The sequence below is a fragment of the Opisthocomus hoazin genome, chromosome 6, assembly GCF_030867145.1.
Source record: "Opisthocomus hoazin isolate bOpiHoa1 chromosome 6, bOpiHoa1.hap1, whole genome shotgun sequence".
NCBI classification, from domain to species: domain Eukaryota; kingdom Metazoa; phylum Chordata; class Aves; order Opisthocomiformes; family Opisthocomidae; genus Opisthocomus; species Opisthocomus hoazin.
Genome location: NC_134419.1, coordinates 28363052 through 28376016, shown reverse-complemented (window position 1 = coordinate 28376016; position 12965 = coordinate 28363052). Strand labels below are relative to the sequence as shown.

Here is a 12965-nt window from a genome sequence, read left to right as displayed (position 1 = left end):
CAGAGGCCTCACAGATGATGTTTTTGAAATACACTGAAATTAGCTGAGCAGAAAAGGGCCTGAGCTCCTCTGCAAGTCCAGTTGGGGTTGTTAGTGAACTGAAGCTGTAGGCATCAGGAGCATCAGCTGGATCCAGGTCTCCAAAAGGTTTAAAAATAATCCTATGTGCAGTTTCCAGCCCACCTCTAGGACATATTCATATTTCTTTTCATTTGCTTGATACAGTTTACTATGAAGAACTAATACATTTGCACAAGCAGCTGAGACATTTGTTTTAATACTAAGATTACTTTTTCTCCTTACGAAATTTCAGTAAAATATTAGACATTTTTTCCAGAAATTATTAAGTTCCAAGCAGAGGAAGTATATGACAATACTACTAGCTACTTTTTATGGGAAGAGGTGACTGTGCCTAACTTTGGTAGTGTACTTGGGATAATAACCACCCCATTACCTGCTGCGTACCTGAAATACAGTCAGCTTATGTAGACTAAGCATTCACTGAACAGCATGTTATACAATGGTGAAAATCCCTCGTTGCTTCCTTGTGGTTTTGTGAATTGTGGTCAGTACCCCATAAAATGCAAGAGCAATCAGATTGTATCCATCTTGTTATTCTCAGTGCCAGTATACCTGTGGCTTTTAGCATTCTTCTGTGGCTGCTAAGACTGACTTAAAAATATCTATCAGCACTGAAAACCTTCAAGAGATGGTCATGTCTCTATCATTCAGACATCAGGCAATTAGCAAGAAATGTTTAAAAATGCATCTGCTGCACTGTTTGGAACTTTGCTTTTTTTAAAAAAATATGTTATTGGGTGATTACCAAAAAAATACGCACAGATCTTGCAACCCTCTCTCTCATAAATAGTCTCACAGGAGTTAATGGGACTATTATCTAACACGAACGACATTATCTCTTCAGAAATGTAAAATAAGTCAGTTTATAATCACAGTTCTAAGATGGGTGAGTAGTATAATCATTGGGATTAGACACAGGGTAACCATGAAGAAATGAATGGAAGCATCCAAGAATGATGTGTTGCTTAATTTGGTGTTTTCTCCGTCCTCATAACTGCTCTGACTTTACTGGCATTGCACCAAGAAATCTGAAGGCAACTTGCATCAGGCTTTTAACTAGAATTTTGTTACTTGGCTGAAAATTCAGCACCTATGTTGAACTGCTCCAAAGTCTTGGCTGCCTCTCAGTGACAACCTAGGACACTTAAAAGCAAAGTCCCTGCCTAAAAATAACAAGACATAGTAACGCATGTAAATGCCTGTGCATATTTGCAGAAGAACCTCCTGTTCGCTATGTGAAAACCGTAGATCAGCAATCACAAACCTAACATTTGGAAAAAAAAGTACTATTTCAACAGTAATTGACAAAGAGACAACCTCACTGTTAGAAAATTCAGGTTGTAGGTATTTACAGTCTGCCAGGCCAGAGTAACCCACCTCTCTATATCTGTTCCCACCTGATTCCAACTTTCTGGAGCGCTATCAGCCAGATTCACTATTTCTGGTTCCACATGAAGTTCATCCAATAGTTTGGCCTGAAATTTCTTTTACAGATCCACAGAAGGTGAGGATAAGGAATAAACCCTTATCATTGCTAGAGTCAAAATGTGGCACGTGGTGCTTGGGGTTTTCTTTCTTACTTTAGATGACAGACGTAGCTAAAATAAGAAAGACTGTTCTCAGTCAGGCAGGAGGCAGCTTTTGTGTGATCGTACCATATAGGAAAATCAAGTGGGACCTAAACTCGAGACTGCTGTACATGGTGTAAAATATTTTAACTGAGAAGACAAAAATCCCTTACTCTACAGGTTGGGACATCTGGATCCCAGTTCCTGAACTAGTGGAAGTTTGTTTATCAGTTGGGGACCTTATAAATGCTTATAAATATCTGAAGGGTGGGTGTCAGGAGAATGGGGCCAAACTCATTTCAGTGGTGCCCAGCGACAGGACAAGGGGCAATGGGCACAAACTGAAGCAGAGGAAGTTCCGTCTGAACATGAGGAAGAACTTCTTGACTTTGAGGGTGATGGAGCACTGGAACAGGCTGCCCAGGGAGGTTGTGGAGTCTCCTTCTCTGGAGATATTCAACACCCACCTGGACAAGGTGCTGTGCAGCCTGCTGTAGGTGAACCTGCTTCGGCAGGGGGGTTGGACTAGATGACCCACAGAGGTCCCTTCCAACCCCTAACATTCTGTGTTTCTGTGATCTCAAGCAGGGACACTGAGAACCAGGGAGCTGTGTAGGGCGAGCAAAGGATGAGGCAGCAGGATGAGATTTGGAGGCAGGCAAGAAGCCAGTCAATAAGCCTGCTTGTTCAGGGGAGCAAGGGACAGCAAGGAGCGTACAGAGGAAGATAAGAGCTGGGGAGAAAATAATTATTAAGAGCAAAGGACAAAATTACATACAAATGTTTTTGGGGCAGAGCGATGCTCCTGGAGGATGGCACATAGAATGAAATATCAATAACATCAGGAAAAATCACTGCATTGAAATTACCACATACTGCATGATCCCATTATTTGTAACAGCATCATCATGCAAATGATGGCCACCCCAGCACTCCTTGGTCCCACTGTGAGAAGCTTTGCATGAAAAAACAAAAGAAACAATGGTTCAAGGGCCTTAGGCCTTCGGGACATATGAAGTGATGGATAAGCTTTACAGATACAATATGACAGTAAATAATTACAGTGAAGAATTTTCTAGTTATGTGCACTGAACCTGCTGTCCTTTTTTCTTTTCCACAGTTAGTAAGCCAAATGGTCAATGAGAAAAATCCCAAGAAGATTTCTCTGTTAAGATGTTGTTCAAAATTTCAATGTCTTGAGAGATATTTGCATATATATAATTTTTAATTTAAATTACTTGTGGTAGATTAAGTTAGAATAGCCACTGTTAAAAAATAAACTCTCTCTGAAAGAAATAATTTTAAAGGAAGTGTTAAAAACAGTTTGTCAATTTGCATTGTACTCTTTGGTTATTCACATGCTACTAGTATTGTTCCCGCTGTCACGCTACCTTCAGCTTGAAGATCAGTCAGAAAAAGAAATTCTGCCCTACCTGTGACAGTCAGACAGTGGAACAAAAAATGCCAGGGGAGTGAGTCGTCGTTTATGGCTGTTTTAATTGTAGGAGATTTATGGGATGAGAGGATTCACTTTTGAATAATCTAGACAGCCTTTTTTTTCTTTCCCCCTTTAAAGTGGATATGATTATTTTGATTCCTTGTTGTTAATTCTGCTTGCCATTCCCGTTCAAGTAAATCCCATGAGGTCAGTGAGATAATTTCTGAGCAATAAGTAAATATTAAAACAAATAACATTACCCACAAGGAAGAGAAGCAGAATTAGGTTCATGCTGTGTTTCATCCTGGTCTTTCATTTTGCTTTTTTGTTTGACAAAAGAGCTAGTAAATATTTACTGAACCTGAAAATTTGTTATTTATTTGATAAAATTTTATTACAGTTACTAAAACAAGTTCTTTGCTGATTAATCCCATCAGCACACATTGTCTCACAAAGTACTACATAATGCTACATTCAGTTTTCATTTGTGTTTTCAATGCAGATGGACTGTATTTGCACTCCAGTTTCCCTCATGTAGGTGTGCATAGATACGTATAAATATGCATAATTTTATTCTTTTTGTTTAAACATAATTTTCTGCAGTCTGGATACAAGTAAACTGACAGATAGAAAAAAGTTTGCTTGGTAAAGGTGTCAATGCCACAATCTCTTATAACAATTGTAAATACAGCTACCTAATATGGTGATACTATCATATGATGTCTTTATAGATTCACAATTAGAAAATACCATTACTGGTGGTGCTGAGAAATGGCTGTGGAATACAGCGTTCAAACTAACCTGTCTACTTCAGAGCAGGGTTTGACAGTCGAGCTCTCATGTTCCCCTTTGGAATATAAAATAGTTTTTACAGAATTCTAGGGTGTTTTTTTTTTTGTAAATTGAGAAAGCCTGTAATATTTTATACAGAATAAAAGTGTTTGGTCCATTTACCAGAGTCCAGAGCCTTTTAGCTTCTAAAATATCTATTTTTTAAGTTCATATATACAGTGGCAGAAAGTCAATAGTCAGCATAAAAGTCTTTCCACAGGTGATTTCAAACACCATTTGGTCAGACAGACAAACAAAGGTTACTTTAAAGTTCTCTCCTGATGGATGGGCATCTTGTCAGCTTTGCGAATCCATGCTCCTACAGCACTAGTGGAAAGAGCAGCACGGCACGGGCAGGCAGGTGCTGTGTTTTAGCAGAACCTTTTCCACCCTGTTTTCCATTCAACCCACTTTCCCACCCCTCAGTGTTGTGGACAGTGTCTGTGGCTTGCAGTGCCTTGCTGAGCCAAGGACAACCTGCTTTCGTTTTAGTTTGGAGGAACTCCTGTCTTCCCTAAGGGATGTGAATATAAGACCTAGGCATGAAGTAGGAAAGAATTACACCCCATGAGCTCACCTGCCTGAAACCAGAAAGGCCAACCGAGAAAAAACTTTCAGTACAGAATGACTAACCTCCATGAAAATGAAACTGCGAGGTTTTTCAAATGGAAACAGGGTCTAGTCAGAAAATAAAATTTCTATTTCCATCAGAAATCCTGGAATTTGTTTTGATTTTGCACAGAAACACAGAAGAATATTTCCCTATTTTCCAATGTCCCCTTTCTTATCACCAAACGAGAGAGAAGACGCACACAAATCATTCCAGAGCTGCCAAGATGTCAAGTGACTGCTATATTTACGTAGAACGTAAACTCGTTTTCAAATCCCCCCGCCTACCGTAACCTATACAAGATACACAACCAGAGGATTAGAAAGTTGGTTCCCTCTGTCTGGTTAATACATCTCCACTATTTGGATAAAATGTAACAGTTTCAAAAAAAGCAACATGGGATATTGATCTATTTATTACCTACCTCTTCATTCCCTTTAAACTTTTATGTTTAAAAAAAATTAACATGCATTAATTTTACTAAAAATTAAAATAGGTTAGAAAAAAACTCTTTACTGTGTCTGTTCCAAGTAAATAATAGGGTATCAGCTCAACAAAGTTCTTAATCTTTTACTACCTGTCTTTAGTTGTTACAAGAAGAACCAATTAACACTTGAAATTTCTACCTCAAAAATTTTGGCCAAGGACATTTGTAAGATTTGAATTTTATTTTCCCAAAATCTTCCTTAAAAAACTATTTTAAAAAAATTCAGTTACCAATCACTGAACCAAGGTTTGTTGAAGAATTATATTCCTTATTCTAAAACAAACAATGAGCTAAATGGCTAGATGATATTTCCACAAAGCAGTTCATTTTCAAGAAATCATATTCTTCCAAGGTTTCGTGACAAAAAGTGCAAGCAGTAACAATAATGCTGACAAAGGAGGCTCATTTTCTTTGCTGGAATATTTAAATTCAAAGCTTGCACAATGGTAATTTTAATCAAAACATAATTTGCAGGAATAAAAGACAGATTTCTTTTATCTATGTATTCATGGAGTAAATAGAATATGACCATCCTTTACAAATTAGAAGGAAAAAGTATGCCATGCATTTAGCGTGCAATTCCCTTACCCGACATCCTTCTGCCTGTCGGATCGTGTGGCTGCCCTCTGTTAGCCTGGACACGAAGCCTTGCTTCTGACCCAGCTGGAGTGTCTTCAGAGCACTCAGGCTTTGGAAGGGTAAGGGTCCATTTAGCTCCGCATCTCATTTCGAACAGAAGCCTACAGCAAGTTACAAAGGGAGAGCCAAAATTATGAATTTACTCAATTTTTTATACCACTGAGAAACTGAAATAATGCCCATTTATCCTACCATGGTTATGATGGTAGCGTTTTAGATAATTCTACACATGCCAAGCAAAAATTATCATATAAATTAATGGTCAATTCATCGGTACTTGAGAAGAAATTCAGTATGCGCTCTAGAACATTAATGTCTCTCCTATGCTTTTATTCTCGTTCAACCATATACAAGCAAAACTATTATCTCCTGGATGAATAATCAAGTTGCCAATGTCAAATAACGCTGTGCTTTATGAGTCTGTATGGTTCTCTATACTCAAAAAAAAGTGTCACAATTTTTGTTGACTTTCTGTTATTCAGTGCATAGAATAACATGAATTACTGACCCTGCTCCCTCCAGGAGACAGCCAAATCATAGACTAGCTACCACAGACTGCCCAGCCAAAAGATCACAACGCTGTTTTCAAGGACAGATGTTGTTTCCACAGGTCAAACGCTGGGGAAACAATGGCCTGGTCTGAGTCTGTGGATGCGCTACTAGCTAACAAAGGTAAGCAGTAAGTGAAAAATATTTTTTAAAAAATGTGTTGTCAACCCAGCTCACAAACATCGCTGTTAGGTTTTCACCCTGCTTTCCAGTTCTGCTCTCCATGAGCTTTGAACCACGTCAGAGCCTCTGCTGGGGGCACCTGAGCTGCTGTGCTGAAAGGCAGAGGGGGCACGTTTCTCCGAGCTGCAAACAGAGTATACCTTCTGGCCAACGCTTAAGGGATGTTTAAGGAGGCAGAAGTGCTCTAGAAGAGTTTTGTTTTATGAAGATAATGGTTGTTAAACTCTCTATGCAACGGTTCTGGTTTTCTTTTTTTTTAGATAAAAAACCCACAAAACTCTTTGCTTAGGTATTTCTATTACAAAGAAATACATGTGTTATATATTGACTTTTAGTCAAACAAAAAATGATTATTTTCAATATATCCAAAGTCACTTCTCCAAGAGATCCCATTCCTACTGACCTGAAACCCCAAGCCACAGGCAATGTAAAAATTTCCTTGCCTCTGCCCTGTTTTCCTGCAGTAACTTTGTGGCCTGGACCCTGGGGTGACTCCACACCATTTGTGTATAGCAGTAACTTGGCTAACACAACGAAATTTGCGTGCTGTCAGCTTTCTTTTCTAAGAGCTTGTGATTTGGATTAATTTTAAAACAATTTCTTCCAAACAAACCTGTCTTTGTTTCATTTTTTCCTCTTAAAAGTGCAAAAAAAGCCAAACAAAAAAGTAATAAACTAATAAAGAGTCCGTATCTTCATCCAAGTATAAATCATTACTCAAAAGGGCATGGAAGTGCTGTTTAGGCAAACTAACCTCAGCGCTGAGAGGAGCACACTACCACAATATGACTTCATTTTCTCCTTGCTTCTTAGACCAGGGTCAGCCTTAGATCCCTAATTTCCTAGTCGCTATAAATCCTCTTGCAGAACAAAATCTGCAGGATTCCCTTTCGACCAGCGTATCGGTGCTGGAGAGACCAGACCATGGCAGGCAGGTATTGGGAGCCTTCCCCTGTTAGTATCTATCTGAAAGAATCCTCTTAGTCACCCTATCATCACGATAGTTCAATCTACTATTTATTTCTCCCACAACAGCTTCTTCAGACTAGCTGCTGGCTGACAGGCAAGACAATACCAGACACATCAGTTACACTACCTACACTGCATATACTCGTGTGTATATATATATAGGTGTAACCTACAGCAGCCTTTCAGTTTTCCTCTACCCATCTCCTCACACGTTTTTTCCCCAGACGGCTTGGCAGCTTTTAGGACATTTTTGAAGTCGGAGTTCAGTGAGGAGAATGTGGAGTTCTGGCTGGCTTGCGAGGACTTCAAGAAAACCAAGTCCTCCACTCAGATCATCTCAAAAGCCCAAAAGATTTATTCTGACTTTATACAAACTGATGCTCCAAAGGAGGTAAATAGATTTTTGCATGTACTTTGGGTACTGAGGATGGGAACAAGTGGATAGTTCAGACCCAAACGCCCAGAAAATGCAGTTCAACATGTCTATACTTCCATTTTCCTGTCAATTATTTGCCAGGTAGAAAACACTGTGGAACTCTGTAAAGCAAGCAAAGACCTCTTATGGTTTATACCTTAAATACATTCTTCACACAGAGCATGGGTTTATCTCACCTTCTGAGATTTCTACCTTAAAATCAAGGAAATATATGTTCAATATAATTTGTTTTCTCTAACCATTTTTACTGCAATAAGCACCCTTTCCTCTGTATTTTAGGTGCCAGTACATTGGAATGTTAATGACTGTATCTGTTCTTTTGCACAGGTATTTTTGACATGCTGAAAATTAAAATACAAACTGGCAAAAATTTCCATCACAACATTCATTTTTATCAGAATTTAAAAAATGCTTACTGTGAAGGAACAAATTGCTAATTAATTATTATTCACATTCTACTCCCTAAGAAACTTTAACACTGATGTTTTTGCCTTTGATAGTGAGCATGCTTTGAATGTCCCCATGTTGTAATAAAATGGCCTTCAGTCTTATATATTATTAAAAATAAAGAATCCTACATAGGGCCAAACCCTAAAACTATGCTGAGTACCTTCATCTCTCATTTACTCTTTGGTAATTGGTACTTCATAAGATTTAGTTTGGCAAAAAGAAAAGATGAGACAATCTGAAGCAAGATTTTCGTTTTTCTTTTTTTCAGTGATGCCATCTATTTAAGTGCCAAATAAAATTAAAAATTCAGTATGCTAGAAAATAAAGGGTGACCTTTCTGCTTATTTGCATCAGAGTATTTCAAATATTCAAACGCAGACTGCGGGCTGCACACAAAGAGACCTCAGCTTTCCAATCAAACTGACGTTGGTTTCACGCCTTCTCTTTCTTCCTACAGATTAATATTGACTTCCATACCAAAAATCACATCTCTCAGAATATCTCTGAGCCCACCCTCAGCTGCTTTGATGATGCTCAGAGGTTAATCTACAGCCTCATGGCAAAGGACTCTTTTCCCAGGTTTCTAAGGTCAGAAGCGTACAAAGAACTAGTAAAGAAGCAACAGCACAGAAATCAGAAGAGATGGCTGCCCTTTCTGTGAGAAAATACCTGAGGGGTTCTGAATTTCTATATGTTTCCCATTGCAGCTCAGGATAGATAATATTTTATTAAAGCAACTGTACAAACCACATCTAAGAATTGCCTTTGTCAGCTTGTTTTAAAGTATAATATGTACATCACACTTTCTAATAACAGTGGAAAAATATTCAAGAAAGAGGATGGAATATGCTAAGACACTGAGCTACCTTTTCAGTAAAGAAATTTGCCATTGATAATTTTGCCACTGCTTGCTTTATTTGACCAAGTATTTTCACATACTTGGGCAGAATGTTTTGGTTTTCTGGGTTGCTGCTGTTTTTTCTTTAGAAGCATGGCCTCAGAAATAAATTCGTTTTAGGGGACTTGAATACATTTACTCATTCATTCATCATCTTATTTGTAAAAAAATTTAAAATCCTCTTTTAAACGTTCAAAACAGGAGAAGTAAAAATATGGTAGATTTAAGAAATAGGCAGCTGCTTTATAACAAATGTTCCCAGCATTCAGGGCAAATTAATGTTTCATAATACAGCTGTCTTGAACATGACTCTCTCCAATTTTCTTTGTGCTTATGTCACTTAAATTTTTATTGAAACATCTCATTTACTAATTGCATAGGTATTTTGGAAAAAAATGAGTAAATCCTCCTCTGTGTATTTTCAATTAATAATTAATTTTCTTTGTTTTCCCAAATGTATCTGTGATACTGTCTCCTTGCACTAATGCAGAAGTATCATCAATAATTATTACTATTTTTCAATGAAATACAGATAAGCAGAAAAGTAGACATCAGACAAACAGCTTTAGGCAAGCAAGCATGTAAATCATCATTTAGTCACGTTATTTTTCAAATAAGCAAGATCTGATAGGATGCTAGTGCAATCTCCAAGTGTCTCCAAATGCACACATGGACCTTGGTCATTGCTGTCAGAGAATTTACTGCGTACATTTAGGTGAAGGAGGGAGCTGTGGCATAGCATTGAAGAAAAGTAAACATTTTAAACCATACAGGGCAGGAAGAATCACAGAATCACAGAATGTTAGGGGTTGGAAGGGACCTCTGTGGGTCACAGAATCACAGAATAGTAGGGGTTGGAAGGGACCTCTGTGGGTCATCTAGTCCAACCCTCCCACCGAAGCAGGGTCACCTACAGCAGGCCACAGAGGACCTTGTCCAGACGGGTCTTGAATATCTCCAGAGAAGGAGACTCCACAACCTCCCTGGGCAGCCTGTTCCAGTGCTCCATCACCCTGCAAAGGGAAGAAGTTCTTCCTCATGTTCAGACGGAACTTCCTCTGCTTCAGTTTGTGCCCATTGCCCCTTGTCCTGTCGCTGGGCACTACTGAAAAGAGTTTCGCCCCATTCTCCTGACACCCACCCTTCAGATATTTATAAACACTTATAAGGTCCCCTCGCAGCCTTCTCTTCTTCAGGCTAAACAAGCCCAGCTCCCTCAGCCTTTCCTCATAGGAGAGATGTTCCAGTCCCCTCACCATCCTCGTAGTCCTCCGCTGGACTCTCTCCAGTAGCTCCTGATCTCCAGCTCTCCTCATCTGGGGAGTCCAGAACTGGACAGAGTATTCCAGATGAGGCCTCACTAGGGCAGTGTAGAGGGGAAGGAGAACCTCCCTCGACCTACTGGCCACACTCTTCCTAATGCACCCCAGGCTGCAATTCACTATGGAAAATAAATCTAAATACAAGAGACACTAAGTTTTCTCTAAAAAAAGAAAAAAAATCTTTCATTTGATATGAATTTGATCCTTTTGCTTTTGAGCTGCTCTAAATCTCCAGGAATCTCTCCCTGTTTGGAATTCTGTTCATGCCTTCTACTCACCATCACATCCTCTGTGCAAAAGATCCTCTCTGTTTTATCAAACTACATTAAGGAACTAATTCACTGAGACAATAAAGCACAGTAAGCAGTCTCAAAGCCCCAGTATGCTGCCTTCAGTTATGTACTTAGGTTAACATCCTGCCATAGCTCATGCAGGTAGGTAGATAGGATGTAAAATATCTACTCTTTGATACCCATCATCTATTCTGTCACCTAGTTTTTCTTCTTGGTGTTCTTCCATTTCTTTTTCTTTCCTTTCTTCCCTAGAACTAGTGGTTAACAGAGAAATGAACACATGCCCTGAGGGTGAGCTACAAGGAGGATGTGGGTTTGTTTTGCAGTCCCACAGCTACCATTCATTTTGCAATGATACTTCAGTGGAAAATTACAACTTCCGCCTGCTGCGCAGCCTTGGTAGCCTTTCTGCACCAGGGGATTTCTGCTGGTTAGAGCCACAGTAACAACAGCAGTCAGGACTGCTGAAATGACTTCATTTACTCAAAAATGTAGCAAGTCATTTTCCCTTCTTACAAATCCAATTCTCATTTTCAGAAGAGAAAAATTCCCACACGTAAGAAGAAATGGGATCATGTCACCTTTCTTCATAGGGCAAGAAGCCAAAAATTTCTGCTCTACCAATCGTTTGGGACCTAAGGATAAAAAACTACCTTGAAAATAGATGTGAAATCTCACTACTCTCTCTCTGCTCCTTCAAAACTTGCACACTTCTAACTCTACCTCATCATAGGCAGAACTTGAAAGTGGTAGAAAGATGGAGGCCAGGGACCTGTATTTCCTGGCTGTTTGAAAACTCTGCAGAAGGAGAAGTTAAAAACACGTGTATATAAAATAGTCAAACTTGATAAAAATAATACATGTTATTATTCTGATAACTACATAAAAACAAGAGCAGGAAGCATCATGTCCACATAACATCTGGTTGATTCTCTATCAACAACAGCATAACCGCTGTCAAAAGGGTGCATCATTCTTAACACTTCAGCATTTGACATTCATTTTAATAATTACATAATAAAGCATCCTGAATAGTTTTAACATATTTTCAATTAATTTAGAATGTTTTAAGAGAAATGTACAGTAATTGCACTTTCAGGGGTTATCACAGACTTAAGTATAAAGTAACTGTGCTAGTTAAAACTATTAAAACTATGCTAGTTTTAATTAGCCTAGTTAAACTTCTGTTGTTGATCAAGCCTCTCTCTCAACATATTTATTAATCTGTTTCAGATGCTTAAATACGAGATGAAACTTCGCAAAGTTTAAATAAGTGATCACTATAAAGTCTTATATATCCAGTGATAACTGGATACACATTCACAATTAATTTTTAAAACCCTCAAAGCACTACATGGCTATATAATATGCAATTCAACAAAAGAATCTACAGCATATTGAAGTGTTTTGGAGCTTAACACTCAAATTTGTGAAAGCTTCTATAATATAACTTATTATTAAAGCATTACTAAAGATTCATTTCAAAAAGTATCTGAAAACACCCAGATGTGAAAGATTGCTGCCAGTAGTCTTTATTTGGCTTTATTTTTTAGGTCTAAAACTGATGTTTTATATGTCTGCAAAGCCAAAAAAAGGTCACAGCCTAGCATCTGCGCTCTGATAAAACTTGACATAGGAAAAGGCCAGGCACTAAAGTGTGATTTAGAAGATTTAGATTGAACTTTGCCAAAATCCCAGAGCTTTACCAAGGACTGCCAGCATGAGCTTGTCCCAATTGTATAACTTGTTGTACTGCAGTTACAGAACTGATAAGTTATGTCTATCTTCCATCAAAACGTAATATATTTATGCCCTTTAACATTGGAGAAGCATGCAGACACTCCAGAAAGGCAGAATCTTTGTTCAGGCTTCAGAGCAATCCTTCAGAACAAAGCCACAAAATATCAGAGTAATATCTTCATTGTCAAAGCCACGAAAGTTTGAAAAACCTGGATATGAATTTTGCAGACAGAGGTCACAACTATTCTTATAAGTTTGTACGTCACCTATTCCTGTGGAACCTCAAGTGCTAACACATTACCAGAATTATTTATCCTAAATACAGCTCTGGGTTACAACAGGAAGAGAATACTACAGCATTGTTAATACTGAATATTACACATTCAATAATTATCTTACAGAAGTTATGGTGGAATTTTTACAGAGGTTTTGTTGTGGTTTTCTTTGCTAGCCCATAATAAAAAGAGGAAG

At 38.4% G+C, this 12965-nt stretch overlaps 1 protein-coding gene across 1 annotated transcript; it reads left to right on the top strand.

Moving 5' to 3' along the window:
• Positions 1-5847: 5847 nt before the first annotated feature.
• On the top strand, positions 5848-8902 carry RGS21 (regulator of G protein signaling 21). Its single transcript, XM_075424096.1, has 4 exons — positions 5848-5859; positions 6245-6326; positions 7580-7746; positions 8699-8902. The coding sequence occupies exons 1-4, from the start codon at positions 5848-5850 to the stop codon at positions 8900-8902; spliced, it is 465 nt and encodes a 154-aa protein (XP_075280211.1).
• The last annotated feature ends 4063 nt before the right edge of the window (positions 8903-12965 follow it).

Excerpts from the sequence above, each read along its gene's own strand:
- RGS21 (XM_075424096.1), top strand. Across the intron at positions 6,327-7,579 it reads TGCGCTACTAGCTAACAAAG|ACGGCTTGGCAGCTTTTAGG; the intron begins GTAAGCAGTAAG and ends TTTTTTCCCCAG. Across the intron at positions 7,747-8,698 it reads AAACTGATGCTCCAAAGGAG|ATTAATATTGACTTCCATAC; the intron begins GTAAATAGATTT and ends TTCTTCCTACAG.